We start from the raw sequence: 18,920 nt of genomic DNA, 5'->3' as shown, positions 1-18,920 counted from the left end.
ATATATACACGTAGTTCTCTACACAAGAGTATCTTGGATTTTTTCGGGTGGCGAGAGGGCTGTCAAAAGAATATTTTCCAATGAAATATGCCTAACCTTCCCGAAAAACGTTAATCCAAACCTCCTTGCTCAATACGGTGTAAGTCCACCGTTTCCGGACGAGGGCGCGTCGCGTCGACTAGGCATATTTTTGTATCTTTAAGAGGTATTTTTCAGCTGTGATATGAAGTTGTCCGGAAAAGGGATGACAGAGGTTCTGTAGTAAGCAAGCAGATCAGGATCGTTCGGGTGCCCACTCCTTCCACCTCTTGTCCTTTGAGGGGTGATCCCAAGTCCTAAAGCAATGGCAAACCGCTGAGCTTCGTTTAAAATAGAAGAGAAAGCGGTCGAAGCATTTTTTCGCATTTCTGTTGTTCTGGAAAGGACAGTTCTTACATGTCTGCAAGTGATAGCCAGGTGGAAGTTGACCAACTTAAGAGTCTTACACAAGGAAAGGGCTAGAAAGAAGCGTTCTTTTACCACAGGCATAGAAATCTTAAACTGTGATTGGTTCATGGTATCCAGGTTGTCTCAGCTCAAGAAAACGCATAACTGAATCATGGCAGCCGATCCATCATGTTTTGCAGAGTCCAATCAGATTTCGGTTTCGTGAATCAATTTTGTTACCCTGTGTTTTCTGGTTACTTTTACAACTTTCGACAGCGACAGCAACATTTGAGATGTTTCCGATGAAAAAAAGAACACAAAATCTGTAAGAAAAAAAAAGGTGTCCTCAGTAGGCGAATAGGACAGCCAGCTGAAAGGAGCTGGTCAATTCAACTGAAATTTCAACGCTCTAAACTCATATCTTGTAAAAATGAGGGGAAAATTGGAGACCATGTGCTCTGTAGCACACAAAGTACTGATAGTTTATTTAAAAACCGACCTGATTCAACTGTACACTGATTACAGCACACTTATTCAGTAGTAGTAATATAATCGAAGGCAAGTGCAGTTAAACATTGAAATCAAACATAACTAACCATCTGGTGGTTAATAACTTGTATAATTACAGCTCTGTGAATGACAATAGTAGGGCGTTGTGTATCACGAGCTTTTTCGTCAGACAGTATTTATTAGCGGTTTATTAAATAAAATGTAAAATATAATAAAATAAATTATATTAGGTAGAAATAAATATTCGTTTCAGCTAATGACAAAAAAAGAAAAAAAGTATAATACTGAGTGATGATGGGATTTGATGTAGGCCATAACTGAAATAAGATTAATATTATAGATTTTTGTGACACATTTCTGGATATTGATTTTTTGGACCAAAAGGAAAACCAATAATTTTCGTATGTAAAAATAATTTTTTTCATAATTCACAGAATGCAAAAGTAAATTCCAGTGTCTAACCTAAATTGTCTGCTCTAAAAATTAAGATTATTCGATACAAATAGCTTTTAGTGAGAGATTTTGCAAAATAAAAAGCCTATTGATGGCTTTGATAACGATTTTTTCATCAACATATTAATGTGATACTGTACTTTAAAATGCATAATTTATGCTCAAATTATAGGTCTCACCTTATTTTCTTAATTGGAGCCCCCCCCCCCCTCCTTACGATGAAAAAAAAATCTTTGATGTGACCCTGATTATATATCTAACTCGGAGAACCTAAAATGGACAGCTCCTTTTAAGAAATTACGCGATTTAAAAAATATTTTGCTTTTAAATAAAGCTCTGAATATCAAAACTTTTTTCGTGACTGACGTGTATGGTTTTGTTGGTTAGAGCTGTTTGGCTACTTTTTTGTATAGATGTCTAATAAATGGAACAATGAACTAAAACATGGAGATCAATCTTCTACATTCGAAAATTCTTTGAATTATGATCTAATCGTGAAGCAAACTGGTTACAAGAGTAACTACCGGGAATAAACCATTGTCTCGCTCGGTTGAGCACGCTAGAAAACCACTAGTTTTCGTGATTAAGAGTTCAAATCCCACTCCTTTAAAAAATTAGTGATAAGATTTTATTAGTAAAGCATAAACCTTTTACCATGATTCTGCAAATTGGGTTCTTATTATGTTTCAGCGTAAGTTTATTATTTATTTTAATTACTATATTCTGTCCAGGTGTAGGCATACTTTCGTTTGGAAGAGATTCAGTTAACTTCAATTAAAGCCAAAATAGTGTGGATTTAAAAAAAAACTGTACCTCCACTATTCATTTAATCCTCTAACCGTGGCATATCTTATTCATTTTAAAAGCCACTAGAAAACTTTTGCATAATTTATATTTGAAATATGAATTGTAATGAGAAGACATCGGAAAAAAATAAAAAGAAAGCTGCAAATTTCAGGTTTTTTTCTGTATTTAATATAAGCAGAATTAGGTTTCCAAGTTTTAAACATTTCCCAATTTTTTTTAGGTATTATAAAAAATGAAAAAAAGGTTTACGTGGTAATAGGGTGAACCACAAAATTTTAAAAGGTTTGCACAACACGATTTTTGTATTAATCGCGGTTAGGGGGTTAATTGACTCCCCAATTGTAATTTCTTTCCTGCTCGTGAAGAAACTGGCCAAAACTAATTCTGAAACCTATCATTACGACCGCAATCGGTTTTAAATATCTTATATATGTAGCCTACACACAAATTTTTTCTACATATAAAAAAAAGTAAAGGGAATTAACCCACCCCCAAGCTACTACATAGCAGACAAGTTAACACTCTTATTTGAAAATTAGAATTACTTCATGCTATGGCTATGCAGCAGGCATTTGACCCACTCCTAAATCCTAATTCTGATATATTCAACTAGTAATTTTAACTAAGAAAATGTTCCTTGCCTAAACTCTGTATTATAACACTTCTGATGACAATAATGTAGTCGCTATATTTTTATTTCCACCCCAACTCTAGATCTTTCTCTCTTTTACCCGAGTCTTCAAACTCCTTGGAAAAACTGCCTCATTTTCTGTAGTGTTTTTGGTATTACTCTGTACATAGAATCATTCTGTGTGAATCTACGTCAAGATACAGAGAAATACGAAAATTTATAGTGATATATATTGCACAATGTGTGGGGATAGATCCAGATGTGAAGGCAGTTCTAGAACTCTACTAATTTCAGAAAGGCATACCGAAAGTAGGTTAAAATGTGGCAGTAGTAAATAGTTCTAAGTTTTTCAACTTGGATTTTTAGCTAGATTCGCATGTGAATGCTGCTTATCAAACAGTTCATGGCAACGAACTGTAAGTAAGGAGCGACCAGGCTCAATAGTAACCGAAACTGAAAAACGGAATTTTTATACCAATAGATACATCAAGAGAATCATATTTTTATTCTGATTTGAAATATATAACTTTCATCAAGTGTAGTCTTACCTATAGAGTTATGCACCTGAGAAGATTTGCCTTATTTTCGAAAAAAGGGGGAAACAACCCCTAAAAGTCATAACACTTTAATGAAAATCACACCATCGGATTCAGCGTATCAGAAAACCATACATTAGAAGTTTCAAGCTCCTATCTGAAAAAATGAGGAATTTTGTATTTTTGGCCAGAAGAAAAATAACGGATGCATGTTTATTTATTTGCTTGTTTGTTTTTTTTTTTTTTTCCCAGAGGTGATCGTATCGACCCAGTGGTCCTAGAATATCGCAGGAGGGCTCATTCGGACGGAAATTAAACGTGCTATTGCCTTTTTTAAGTTAACAAAAAATAGAGGGCAACTAGGCCCCCTCCCACGCCCTTTTTTTCCCCAAAGTAACCTGATCAAAATTTTGAGATAGCTACTTTGTTCAGCATGGCCGAAAAATACAATAACTATGTCTTTAAAAATGACTTAATCCCCCACAGTCCCCGGGGGAAGGTCTGCAAGTTATGAACTTTGCCCTAGGTTTACATCTAGTATTGTTTATTGGGAGGCATACAGAAGTTTTCAGGGGACATTTTCTCTGGTAGTTGAGGGGTGGGGGTGGGTCTGGGGTTAAGTGGGAGGACCTTTCCATAGAGGAAGTTTTCATGGGGGAAGGGACATTGCTGTGAAGGGGGCACCGGATTTCCCAGCATTTTTGAAAAAAAGATCAGAAATTAAATTAAAAAAAAAAATTCAACTGAAAGTAAGGAGCAACATCAAAACTTAAAACGAACAGAAATTATTACGTATATGATTGGGTTCGCCCTCTAGTCATTACCTCGCTCTTTACACTAGAGTTTTTTCTGTACTTTCATCCTAACTATTTATTCTAATTAACGGCCTTTGTGATTAAGGGGTGATTCTTAAAGGATTGCTACAAAATTTGAACTTTAGCGTAAAGAGCGAGGAAGGCCTACTGACTAGGGGGAGAACTCCCTAATCTACATAATAAAAATATACGAATATAGAAGTTCGTTACGTAAGTTAATTCGTAAGTTACGTCAGAGTAAAATTTCGAGAAAGCCATTTAGCCAAAAAAAAGTAAAATTAATGAGCAAATTTTGTTTTAATTATTCATCTATGGTGAGCCAAAATAAAAGCTGCATTAATTCAAAAATGTTCAGAAATTAAATAAAAAAAAGTTTTTGTAAATTGAAAGTAAAGAGCGACATTAAAACTTAAAACGAACAGAAATTATTCCGTATATGAAAGGGGCTGTCCCTTCCTCAACGCCTCGCTCTTTACGCTAAAGTGTGACTCTGTCTCGCAACTTTATTTCAAAAAAAAACTTTAGTGTAAAGAGCGAGGCGGTGAGGAGGGGACAGCCCCTTTCATATACGGAATAATTTCTGTTCGTTTTAAGTTTTAATATCGCTCCTTACTTGCAGTTAAAACAAAATCTTGTTTTTTTTTATTTAATAACAGAGCAAAAGGATTACTAAATTATTTAGAGTGTTTAAGACAAAGAGGTTTTAAGTATACGAAAAGATGCTATTATGCATAGTTAAGCATGGTGCGAAATCTTTGGCACTAAAGAGAAAAGAGGATAATACGCTAAATGTTCTATTCCTTAATAAAAAAAAATATACCGAGTGTTTTGTTCTATTTTCATCACTCCTTCAGTTTCATCAAGGTTCAAAGAGATGCTTACGATCTAATGACCAAACTATGTAAAGGGCTAGAACCTAATCAGGCCCTTGATGTACCTACAACCCACATTGTGTTGCAAAAAAAAAGGTCCGCCTGTAGTTTTCAAGGATAATTTTAGAAAAATGGCTTAGGTACGAGGTGCCAAAAGCTACCCATTACATACGAAGCGCCTCAAGCCCACTCAGTATAGGTATAAGAAGATTACTGCTCTCCTTAGAATAGGTTTGCTGAATAGCCCTTTGCAAAGTGGAATTCCGATCCCCTTGATTGAACTTGGTTCTTTGGGGGCCGGCCAATGCATGTCAGGGCGGAAGAAGTTTGTTTGCCAGTGTGATGGCATGAAGACTTAAAGCTGTGATAACTTTCCAATATCAATTGCTACTTTAAATGACGGGTAAAATTTTCTGAATGATTCAACGGGAAAAGAAAATTTCATTCTTTTGAGAATTCAGGGATGAATTTTACAAAAATATTGGGGACTGATGGGGGTAGGTTTGTACATGCTTTGGACTAAGGCTTATTTGTATCTGAGCAACAATCTTGAAATCGCTGCCAGCATCCCTCACAACCCAGGGGGGAGTATATTTGAAAAAATGGATTTGTAAGGAAACCAAGTTGTCCCATGTAGAAGGATGTATTTTTGAAAGGACTAAGTGGTGCTTGAGAAGATATAAACATTTGTGATTCTGATTCAAGTTACCAAAGATTGAAATCACAAATCTGAATAAATTCACCACATTTGTTCAAGATATCCTGGTTTAAATTATTTAAGATGCTTAATGTGAATCACTCTGACCTGTGTGGTTAAAGTAAATGTGGCCCAAATCATTTTCTTGTATTTAATTGGGAAGAGCGTAGCGTAGCGGGACTGTGTTCATTTCCTACCCGAGATTACATGGATTTTACTATTAGTCTATAATGTCATATGTATTCCAATATGATCCGCCTTTTTTGTGTCTTTTTAGCCCTCTTTTTCCTCGGAAAAACATTTGGCTACGTACCACATGCTTAATCGTCATCTGTTTAGAACCCTTTGTTACACGGACAGAACTGGATAAACAAGTGATTACCAAAGGAAAAATCTTGATCTCCCTCGAATTAGCAGGGTGTGTCAATGACCAGTTTTGTAGTTCTTAAATAAAAAAACAAGTTTTTTTTTAACTGAAATTAAGGAACGACGTTAAAACTTAAAACGAACAGAAATTATTCCGAATATGAAAGGGGCTGTCCCCTCCTCAACGCCTCGCCCTTTACGCTAAAGTTTTACATTGTTTAAAAAAAATAGAGTTGTGACAAAGTCAACCTTGAGCGTAACGAGCGCGGCGTTGAGGAGGGGACAGCCCCTTTCATATAGGGAATAATTTCTGTTTGTTTTAAGTTTTAAAGTCGCTCCTTACTTTCAGTTAAAAAAACTTGTTTTTTTATTTAATTTTTGAACGTTTTTAATTAATACAGGTTTTGATTTTGGCTCACCGTACGTGAATAATTAAAACAAAAGAATATTAATTTTAATTTTATTTGGTTAAATGGCTTTCTTGAAACCTGTTTAATTTTATTTACGAACGTTTTTATTAGTAATAAATATACGTAACTTACGAATTAACTTACGTAACGAACCTCTATATTCTTATATTTTTAATACGTATATTAGAGAGTTCGCCCCCTAGTCAATACCTTGCTCTTTAAGCTAAAGTTCGAATTTTGCTCCAATTCTTTAAAAATGACCCCTTAATCACAAATGCCGTTAATTAGAATAAATAGCTCTTATGAAAGTACTAAATAATCTTTGGCTTAAAGAGCGAGGTATTGACAATGGGATGAACCCAATCATATACGTAATTTTTTATTGTCGTTTCAAGTTTTGATGTTGCTCCTTACTTTCAGTTAAAAAACTTGTTTTTTTATATATTATTTCTGATCTTTATTTAAATAATGCTGTGAAATCCGGCGCCCCCTTCATAGCAATGTCTCTCCTCCCATGAAAACTTTCTCCATGGCATTATCCTCCCCCATAACCCCCGACCCACTCCTCCCCTCCCACTACCAGAAAAAAATCTCCCCTGAAAACGTCTGTATACTTCCCAATAACCACTACTATATGTTAACATTGTGCAAAGTTCATAACTTTCAGCCCTCCCCCCAGGAACTTCTGTGGATTAGGTCATCGTAAAAGACATAGTTATAATATTTCCATTCATGCTGAACAAAATAGCCATCTAGAAATTTTTATTAGGCGACTTTGGAACAAAATGTGTTTGGGAGGGGGCCCAGTTGCACTCCATTTTTTGTCACTTAAAAAAGGCACTAGAAATTTTAATTTCCGTTCGAATAAGCCCTCTCACGATATTCTAAAACCACTGGGTCGATAGGATCCCCCCTGGGAAAAAAAAACAAACAAAAATACCCGCATCCATGATCTTTCTTCTGGTAAAAAATGCAAAATTCCACATTTTTGTAGATAGTAGCTTGAAACCTCCGCAGTAGGGTTCTCTGATACACTGAATATGATGGTGTGATTTTCATTAAGGTTCTAAAACTTTTTGGGGGTCTTTCCCCCTTTTTACGAAAATCAGTCAAATTTTCTCAGGTGCGTAACTTTTGATAGGTAGGACTAAACTTGATGAAACTTATATATTTGAAATCAGCATTAAATCTGATTCTTTTGATGCATCTATTGGTATCAAAATTCCGTTTTCTACAGTTTCGGTTACCATTGAGCCGGGTCGCTCCTTACTTACAGTTCGTTACCACGAACTGTTTGAAAGCTTATCATCCTAATTTTTGTCCAATGCTTTATCAAATGCCAAGAAATTGCAAACAACAGAAGTGATTTAAGTTGTTGAATTGTTTTTTTTTTCTTGATGCTTTATGAATAGTAAAGGAAAAGGAATGTATTGGTATTGCTTTTTTTATTCTTTCGTATTTGGTAGAAAAAAATAAACTTATTTCAGTTTGTTGAGTAAAAATTTAATATATTAAGAGATGAAAGTCATTTTTTTTTGTCACATCCGTGGGTAATTTTGGGAAAGTGTTGTTTCTGGAATTCCTATGCTTACGCATTACAAGGAGTTTCGATTTGGGTTTAGGTTTCTATATTCACAAACATATTTTTTTTTTTTTCTTTTTTTTTTTTTACAAAATACAAGCTAGAATGCAAATACTAGCCAGGTTCATCAACTCTAATACAATAACAACTAATAAAGAAAAAAAAGGAACAAAAGAGCCAAACAACAAACCGTAATACCTCAATCCTTTCTATAACACACCCATACAACAAACCTCCTAACCCCTTACCTCCCTTCCTTCGTGCCATCCCACCACCCTACCACTCTTCCTTCTTACACCCTAAATCATTAAAAATTCAAATCAACAATCAAAATCCCGCTTCTAATCAACAAAAATACTTTTAATTTTCGCTTAAAAACTAAAAGATGTTTAGGTGCTTTGATACTCATCGATAACAAATTCTGCACTGAAGTTCCAAGAAAGTGTGATGTAAATCCGAGCCGTGAGCTGCTCCTATGATCAATCGCCTAATTATCACTAAATCTAGTCTCATAATCCTTTATGGATTATTATCCATAATCTCATAATCCTATTATTAGTACGGTAAAAACTAAAAAATACTTTGGACAAGATTATTTGCAAAATGGAAAACGAAATCCGCTGCTTGTTAATCAGGTACTTCACCAACGAGAAAATCCGAATACCTAGAAAAAACACACGTATCCATCACTTCTTTATAGTCAGTGATCCAAGGTTCGCTATCGTTAAAAAAAGGGAAGAAGTGGCTCACATGCAGAAGTTGGTTCGAGGGTGGATACGAATATTACAACGAATATCGGGGTGCACAAGTTTGCACGCATGTAGTACATGGTCATTTTAGCCTATAAAGTAAAATTTGGCCGATAACGACGTCATACCGCTCTTGATTTTTTTACATGGTAAAATATACTGACAACTTCATAAACTTGACATTCTGAATCCTAAGAACAAGTACTTCCCCATGGTATTTTTAGTTTTTCCCCACAACCTTTATTTTTTTAGTTAGCTCCTATTTAATTTTGAAAACAAGGTTTTTTAATATAATTTTTCTTAGTTTTTTCGGTTTTTTTTGAAATTTTGCCTGAATAAGTATATTTTTTTATGCTATATTTGAATTCCGCTTGTAATTACGAGTCAAACCATGTGCCTCTTTTCCAGAAAATCTTAATTCTTGGGCAACTATTTATTTTTTCTAAATAACGTCATAGCTTTCAGAAATTAGCCTACAATGACCAAGTTTTTTTTTATTTATTTTAGCTGTTAAAAAAAATGAAAACGAATCAAACTGCACATCATTCAAACCTTCAGAATGTCTTTTACACGCTGTTAATAAAAGCAAAGTCGATACTTGAATCTGCAAGAATTTATAACCGTTTGAACAAGAAAATCCCCCCCCCCCGCAAAAAACGAAAATTTTCTAAACAGTGGCGTTTTACTAGAAATATTTTCAAGACAACCTATAATTTTTATCTCACCAAACGATATATCCCTCTTTTTTGAATCCAATCCTGTATTTACATTTTACACATCTAATATTTTTAACCAGGAAAAAAAACAACATATGCCTCGTTCTGCGATCGCATGTGCGAATTTGATTTCCATAGCAATAAAAAAAACCTGAGCATCTTACATATCGGGTTTTAGTTGCATAAGATAGAGAAAGTTACAACATAAAAGGAAAGGATCTAGGATATCTATCTGATCTAGCTAAAGGTAAGGGTTCCGGTAATAACGATTTTAGTGGGTGTCAGTTGTCTTGCATGAGGTACACCATGTTTTTTAGCCTAGTAATGTTGTTTTATTGTTGTATTTTCATTGTCGGGTTTTCATTCTTGTGTTACAATTGTTGGGTTCTCTTCTGACATTCAGTTTGTTCCGTTTCCGTTCGACCGAGGTTTCCACAACTTGGGACTGATGTACATTCCATGTCCAAATTAATCCAGATTCTCGGAGTTTTACTTTTATTGCAACTTTTTGAGATGAGTTCTGACTTTTAACGATGATTTATTTTCTACAGGCTGCTCGGCAACGTCTTTCTTCCTGCAGACTTTGGAAGAACTGTTGATGTGACTGGTTTGTCGAGCGGAAGTTTCGGGGGGATTCCCCGGAAAAGAACCCGGAAGATGGTAACTGACAACGCCCTTGGCTCTCAAGCTAGTGAACATACCTGGAAAGTTAGAATCCCCAGGAAAACGGGACCTTATGACTCTGCTTCCTTACTTTCTTTGTTTGAAAATAGTTACGAGACTCCGATGCCAATCTCGGTGCCAAAACTGGACCTCTGCTGGACGCTTTGTGTCCTTTGAAAATTCTTAAAGTGGAATTGGAAGAACCAACTCCCAGTTGGAAAGCCCCCTTCGAAAGTCCCAGCCCGAAAAATTCTCTGACCTAATTCTTTTATTGGGCGGTTTTCACAAGCTCATGAACTATTTGAAAGCGGTTGGATCTCTCATGGATGGAGCAGGACTAAAAGAAGTTATTGTTGCGGCAGAGATTCTCACGGAAGGTACTACGAATAAGGTCTCATCAGCAAAGAACATTTACCAGGCACTCCATGCTCACTTCCATGTCTACAAATGAATGAACGCACTCTGATGGGAGGCATTTGAGAATTGGCTTGAAACATCCTGCTTCGTTTTAATGCCTTCTACAGTCGAGTAACTTAGAATTTTGAGTGATACAATTAAACGCTTCAAAAGCGAAACTAGTTCTGAAGCATGTAAACAGATAGGAGATGCGTTGGACAGTATTGCTCCACTATTTTCGAAGTACAACGAGTCCAGATCTTCCACAAGGAATCATAGCCTCTGGATCAACTATTTAAATCTTATCCGTACCGGAAACGACTATCTTTATGCTGAAAGAGCTGCGTAGTGGGGATCACACTTAAACGCCACAAAAGCAATGGATCCGATTTTGTTCGCATCTGGAAACCATAAATACGCCGCAGCTGCGCTTAACTACCTAGAAGAAATGCTACGCCTGCCGGAAAAGTGCCAGAAGTTCACTCAGAGTTTTTAAGTGGCAATTTTGTTGTTAGGAAAACAACCGAGCCGTTTTGCAGCATTGCATGCCATCTGGCCTTAAAGTCGACTGTGAATATGGACATCAAAGGTCATCGAGGAGTTTATGATATCGTTGGTGCGACAACGTATGAAAATGCCAGGGATCGATGGCTGGCTATTCTCCCCTTTCTTGTAGCAGTCATCAGAACTCTGAAAGCAAACTTGAATATGGATGAAGAGGCAATGAAGCATCATGAAGAACCACTGTGTTTACGAATTTGACAATAAAAGGGAGAAATCAGGTTATGGCTTGGTAGAGTTGTTTGGAAGCCCATTCAAGACGACGAGAACAGAGCTGCACAACTTTATGACAGGGGATAGAGCTCCAGAAGCCGTAGAAAATAGTCTGCTGAACCTCCGAGAAATTGGCTTCGAAGCCATGAGCTCGTATCTCGAAGGGACGTACACGAAAGTAAAAGTTGGCATAGTACAAACTTTCGCCTCTGTTGCCATAAAAGGAAAAAAGAAAGAGCCACAAAAAATATTTTGGGGAAACTGAGCTGCTTAAGCCAGCTGTGCGTCTAGCAAATTCAACACAAACTTCGTCCCTCTGTGAGCTGCTGAAATACGAGCTACAGCCATATAAGGCCTCACTTGCAGCATTATCATCAAGTCGTAGGGAGCCTCAGCTACGTACTGGAACAAAATCAACAGCGTTGAACTACATTCTGCAACAGTATGGCTTACAGTCATGGCCAAAAATGATCCCACATATGCTTTTTGAAGACTCTCCTCGATCTGACTATATAGTTGATGTCATAAGTGTCATAAGGTGTTATCAACCAGAACAAAATGAGACGCTAGCAGATTTTGGAATAAGAGTTTACGATAGGATTCTTAGGAACTTACCCGAAGCTTGTCAGTCCATCCATTCGGTTGGTGACATGTATGACGGTCATAGTGACGATAGAAACCGTGATGACTACTCGTTCACCCTCAAAGAAGGATCTGGCTGTCGAGAAAGAAGAGGAGATCCTAGAAGAAATATTTCCAGCCCGTTCACTTTCTCCAGCAAAGCTGCAACACTCTGGGACTGGATTCTCAGCAGTCGCTCAGCCAAAGGTCAATTCTTGAAAGTTCTTTTCGAGGTCTGGGAATACAAAATTTCGACCCGTCTGATGGTTCATCTTGCTGGAGGTTTCGAGAGTCGACAGAGCTTTTACCGTTACGTCCCATGGAAGATCTGTTGATGACGATCTCTCGTCTTGCCATGAGGAAGCAGACATTAGGGTGTTATATCACACAGCACTTGCCGCAAGACGAAAGAGCGTAATTGTGATAATACAAGCCAACGATGCTGATATCGTCTTACTAGCTGCATACTACTTCTAGTATCTTGCTAGTCTCGGCCTCAAACAGCTCTGGGCTAAGTTTCCGTACTACTGCATACCTATTCATACTGCAGCACACAAACTAGGAGTAACATTTTGCAACGCCTGGCCACTAATCCACAGCTTGAGTGGATGTGAAACCACAAGCTTTCTGTATGGAATTGGAAAGGTCCGCTTTTTTCGAGCTGCGAAGTCTTCAGAAACTTTGTTGGGGTCTTTGGGTGATGAAGTTCGAGCCCTTGCAGAGAAGCCATCATCTGTGGAAAGTGATGGTTTAATCAACGTCTGTAAGCAGCTTGTGGTTACAGTGTATGGCAGAAGTGCGACTAATTTCAATTGTCTGAATGATCTTCGAGCACATTTGTACCTAAGATTGGAGGATTTGGGGCGTTTACCACCAACTGATATCTCGTTTCTGGTTCATTTGAAAAGATGCATGTTCCAGTCACTGATTTGGATCCAAAGCCACAAGCCCTGTATTGATTTACCTCAGATCATGAACTGAAGCCAGACCTAGTTTCTGCGATACCGCATGGGCTAGCATCACTTTCTTTTTGCAACTGTGACAAGATGAGGTGTGGCTCCACTGCAAATGCTCCAAAATAGGTTTCTCTTACAGGATATACAAGTATGGAGCTGAGCCCCAAAAATGCTTACTTTCCAATGTGAATCAGAACGAGTCCGAAGACGAAGACGAAGAAGAAAAAGAGATTTGAGCCACCGTTTCATGTTCAGTTGTAAATATTTGATTTTTTATTTGTTTTGATATTAAACTGCTAATGCAGTCGTCTAAACCTTACTCTCAGCTGATTATGACAGTTACCGTCTACTACATCAGTGGCCGTTGACCCAATCTAACCGATTGGATCATTGGCCCCTGCTATGCTGGGATTTAAAGTAAATAGTATCTTAAATCAGCCTTAGTCACCTTTGCACCACAGGTTCACACGGCTTCGCTGCCTTGAGACTCGTGTATGAGTCTACGTAAGCCAGATTGTATCTACTACTACCGAAAAAATAAATAGTTGCTCAAGAATTAAGTTTTTTAGGAAAAGAGGCACATGGTTTGACTCGTAATGACGAGCAGAATTCAAATAAAGCATAAAAAATATACCAAATTCGCGCATGCATCGCATGCATCGCATGATCGCAGAACGAGGTATCTGTTTTTATTTTTTTTTCTGGTTAAAAATATTAGTTGCATATGCATAGAATGTAAACACAAGATTTGATTAAAAAAAGAGCGATCTATCGTTTGGTGAGATAAAAATTATAGGTTGCATTTAAAACATTTTGAGTAAAACGCCACTATTCAGAAATTTTTTTTTTTTTTTTTGGGAATGATATGCAGTTTGATTCGTTTTCATTTTTTTTAAACAGCTAAAAAAAGAATTACAAAAACTTGGTCATCGTAGGCTAATTTCTGAAAGCTATGACGTTATTCAGAAAAAATAAATAGTTGCTCAAGAATTAAGATTTTTTAAAAAGAGATTTTTTTTACATGATTTGACTCTTAATAACGAGGAAAATTCCAATAAAGCATAAAAAGATATACTTATGTAGGCAACAATTTCAGAAAAACCAAAAAAACTAAGAAAAAGTATATCTAAAAACCTTGTTTTTGAAATTAAATAAGGGTTAACAAAAAAAAATAAAGGTTGTGGGGAATAACTAAAAATACGAGGTGAAAGTACTTGTTCTTGGAATTCGGAATCTGTCAAGTTTATAAACTTTTCAGTTTATTTTAAAAATCAAGAGCTTTATGACGTCATTACAGGCCAAATTTGACTTTATAGGCTAAAATGACCATATTCTACACGCGTGTGAACTTGTGCACCCCAATATTCGTAATCAGCGCCCTCGATTACCCTAGAATCCACCCTCAAACCAACTCACAGTATAAAGATATAGCAGTAAGTTTACCGTAGATAATTTCTGGCTCTTCATTCTCGGTGCGAACAAACAGCTCCTCCCACTTATTCTTGCATTAGCGCGTAAAAACAGCTCCTCATATTTGATCGGCCATCAGCGGTCCAATTACCCTAGAACATGTATTTTGGAAGAAACTTTCTCAAAATGACTTTTAAACCAACTTGAGAGTTCGAAACCTACTTTTAATTCCTTAAAACATCTAATAACAACATTGCACTACTAATTACCGATTTTCATACATGTATTGGAATAAACTAATTTAAGGCTAATTTCTTTAAAATTTAGGGTGCCAATGTTGAAGCCAAGTTTTTCCTCCAAGGGAGTCTCAGTGGTCTTCCCAAGAAAAGATCTAATGTCGCTTATGTTTCTAAGTTCTCTGATTTACTCACCCTTCGTGCTGGGTTTTTATTATGGGTGAGATAGGGAAAGATCATACTGCCTATAATTTATATACTGTGAACCAACTGCAGCGAATGTGAGCCACCCCTTGAAAGATAACGGTCCCTGGATCACTGACTATTAACATAATGGCCGTTCTTTTACTCATCTCTGTGCTAAGATCTTACATCTTTTAACAAAGAATGCTTAAAAGTAAAATCTTTGCACTAAAGGGCTAGGTACACGTAGCTGATTTGAGGAACCGATTTCAGCAAGGGTGTAATCCACGTCGAGTGATTATAATTACTGATGCTAAGAGGCGGGGCTTAGTGACGTTTTTCGGTGATAATCATCATTAATTACGATTAATTCACGATAATCATTAAATAAGATTAATTAAATGCCTAAAGCTCTAAATCCCTAGTACATTCCTTGTCTAGAACGTAATTGATGATTATTAATCACCGAAAAACCTCACTAAGACCCGCCTCTTAGCATCATTAATTCTAATCACTCGACGTAGAATACACCCTTGCTGAAATCCTACGTTCCCGAAATAAGCTACGTGTATGAAAGATGGCGTCTTTCATACTTTTTGCTAACATCAGTGAGCTGTAAGATCTTAGAACAAAGATGAGCTAAAAAAACGGAAATCTTTGCAGAAAGATGTGAGATCTTAGATGCAAGATCTTAGTGCAAAAGAACGGGCCTATACTTACGTATTATAATGACACCTCTGTTTTGCAGGATTTGTACTCTTTTAAAATTACTTTTAATTTTTTGTGCTGCAGATGAGAGAGGTAATTGAATAATATATTCAATTATGATATATTAATTGAATACAATATTATCAGAAGAACTTACTTTTACAAAAAATGGAACAGCTTTTGTATCATTGCAACTCTGTTGGATCTGCTAAAAATCCGGTTGTTTTAATCCTATTAACAACAATGTTAGAGTTCAATTTTTGATAAAGCTTAAATATCATTTTTCTCTATTTAACGTGCACCTATTCTCCTCTATCTTCTCTAATTCTAACTCTCCTCAACCCTAGAATTTGCATCAGGAACGGGTCAAAGTAACTTAGGGAGACGGCCCAAAATTCTATTATCAAAAGAATTATCATTGTATTTCATATATAATATAATTAAAGAAAAATATTAAAAAGCAATTTTCGAGATTTAAGGGTTTGTGACATCCTTGAACCAAATGAAGAAAGAGAGGCTACTGGCCCATACACACCTCATTACTGGACCACGCACTAAATATTGCTTTAATATCATTTTTTTTCTGACTTGTTTCTCATAAGCCAGTCCTATTTTTCCCTAAGTGTATTTCAGAAAGGGTAACAAAATAACCCCGCCTTTTTTAAGCCATTGTTATCTTTATCCCAGGTACTACTTCAAATTTTTTGCCAGTAAAAAGAACGCAAGACTTGATTGGTTCTTTTATACGAAGGTTTTAGCTAGTACAAAGAAGGAAAAGTTTCTGAATCACAATATTTCTTAACAGTAAACTCTCTGCTTCTCTGGGCTATAACAAATAGTTTTCATTTTCCAGTTACCAATATTACCTCAAGAAATTATCTTTGGGGAAGATGAGAACACTAACTTGCCAGGATCCACATTGTGCTCAGGAAATGGTGCACTGTGTACAGCTCTTGCACAGTGCCAAACTGACTTCGGGGTTGGCCTAGAAATTGTATTAGAACCTTGCACATTATCAGACGGTGTTTTGGGAATCTGCTGTCCGAAACTGTCTACAGATGGTAAGACTTTTTGAACTGGGATTTTTTCATGGTTAAATTTCATGACCATTGTTTGAATTCTGTAGTAATAGAAAACGGGTAGACGAGCATTACGACCACCGCGAGGAAATTTCCCAGAAGGGAATGTGTTACTAGGATCTTTCCTATTCCTTTCCATTTCTTCCAATTTTTATACATTTTTTAATGTCTTCCTAATTTGACAAGAGCCAATTGCTCCCCTCTCCGCCTCCTTGGAAGACATATATTCGTCGTTATACATATATTACAAAAAGAGTAGTTTCTTCAAAGAAAGAAAACAGAGACGTCAGAACTTGAGACGGACAGAAATATCCTATACATGACTCCCCTACGTACCCTGTTCTCTCCGATGAATGTTAACTTATGCTTTATTGGGAAATGATAGACGTGTTTAGCATAAAGATCGGGGGTGGGGACCATGAAAGGACAATCTTTCAAATACAAGATAATTTTGGTTCATTTTAAGTATTAATTAAAAAAAACTGCCATAAAAATATTTTTTTAAAATAAAATTCAAGTCAATTTTAAAATTAAGATCTGTATATAAAAATACATTTTAAAATTAAAAATCAAAACGACCAGAAATTACTATTAAAGAATAAATGAAACCCAAAACGAACAGAAATTAAATAAACAATCATAGCAAAAAACATACAACAAGTAATAATATAAATGAATAAATAGATCTTAAAGTGAGTAATGCTTAGATTGAATATGAAAATCAGGCTTAAAACGAAAAAAAAAAATTTGTTATTAAAGTATAAATTAAACTTAAAACCAACAGAAATTAAATAAACAATCAATGCGAACAAACATACAATATATATTAATGTAAATGAATAAATAAATCTTAAAACGAGTGAAACTTAAATTGAATATGCAAATCAAGTTTGAATCGAATAAAAATAACTACAAACAAGAGTTTGGGTATCGCCTCACTGCAGAAGCCTAAGACCTACTGCGTCATTGGCGCTTTACTGAAAACAATTTTTTCATTAATTAAGATTTTAGGGAATAAATATCAGCATATGTATATTATATTGAAAATGCAAATTTTTTTTTCAGTACTCATTTGAATTTTTTTTCAGTAAAGTACAAATTATATTCTGGCTTTTAGAAAGCATAGGGGTTTTGAACCCTGCTCACATTAAATTATGCTCGTTTTGAGTTTGACTCTAATATTTATTTTAATTTTTGTTCGTTTTGGGTTTCATTTATTTATTGATACTGATTTAGGGTAGTTGTATGCTTGGTAGATTATATGATAGTCCGGACGCCAGGTGTTGAAAGTGTGAATCCTACCACGACGGAATGGGGCTGCTACGAGAATTAGCCTACCCTCCACCCCCTAAATTGACCATGCGGATTCAAAAATACCAATGGCACTTGCTTGTGAGTGGTGGAACACTCCGAAACTTGACATTTTATTATATTTTGGTGTTTCATGCAAGAAAATGCATGTTCCACAAACTTTGAGGTGCAGTTTTCCGCTCAAATAGAAATGCCTAGAAGCCATAGAATGTTTTCATAACAAACCAACACGATTAGTTAGAAAAAATGGCAGAGTTAAAAAAAATGACAAAACTATATGAGTTTTGAACAGTCTTGGAAAGTATAAACAAAATCAAATTGAATATTAGATATATAATGATATTAGTAGTAAGGCATCTATATATTAAAAATATACATGCACTTTCACAAGCCTGAGGCATGGATATGTGTGTATATTTTCAAGTAATTGGGTTACCAGGGCCATTTGCCTATTACAATGAAACCTACATGGGTTGGCAGACAGGTATTCTATTATGAGATTCAATTTTTTTGTGTCAGTCGATTAGAGAAAGCTTGGTGGTTAGTCCAATATAATAACTTGATTGGTCGCTTTTTTAAAAAACTTGCCAAGCTATAATGTACTCATTTAAAAAACACGATATAATGACCGTACACTGTATCCCAATTTTCATTATGTTTTAAGACATTGTTTGTAGTACACCATATATTTTTAACTTTTAAAAACAATGGATTTGTCAATTTTCAATGTGAGTACACTTTTCATTCTTTTATTTCCCCCCCCCCCCAAAAAAAAAATAAAGAAAAACGTTTTACTTGTGAATTCAAATGCTACGGGGAAGGAGCCCCCCTCCCCTCCAACCAGACAGACTATTAAGCATGAAACAACGCTGTTTGTTAAACACGGCAAGGCACGCTTTTTTCCACGAGGTACGTAATATCTCTCTCCTCACTCTGTCTGATGAAATTGTTCTCTTGATTTGAAAATCAGTTCTTTAAATTTCAGAAACAAGCTGTTTCCTAACATGATGTAT

The 18,920-nt window shown here is 36.0% G+C and overlaps 1 protein-coding gene across 1 annotated transcript in view; it reads left to right on the top strand.

Annotated features, from left to right (window-relative positions):
• The first annotated feature begins 1,962 nt into the window (after positions 1-1,962).
• The window catches only part of LOC148949038 (uncharacterized), a 133,007-nt gene continuing 116,049 nt past the window's right edge, over positions 1,963-18,920 (top strand). Inside the window, exon 1 of the mRNA XM_089095095.1 lies at positions 1,963-2,080. Coding sequence (XP_088951221.1) covers positions 2,045-2,080 — 36 coding nt within the window. The 5' untranslated portion in view covers positions 1,963-2,044. The remainder of the gene's footprint in view (positions 2,081-18,920) is intronic.

Source organism: Artemia sp. Qi Xiang Cuo, chromosome 9 (genome assembly GCF_049724085.1).
Source record: "Artemia sp. Qi Xiang Cuo chromosome 9, ASM4972408v1, whole genome shotgun sequence".
Lineage (NCBI taxonomy): Eukaryota > Metazoa > Arthropoda > Branchiopoda > Anostraca > Artemiidae > Artemia > Artemia sp. Qi Xiang Cuo.
Note: the sequence above shows the minus strand (reverse complement) of the source record. Positions and strands in the feature narration are given on the sequence as shown.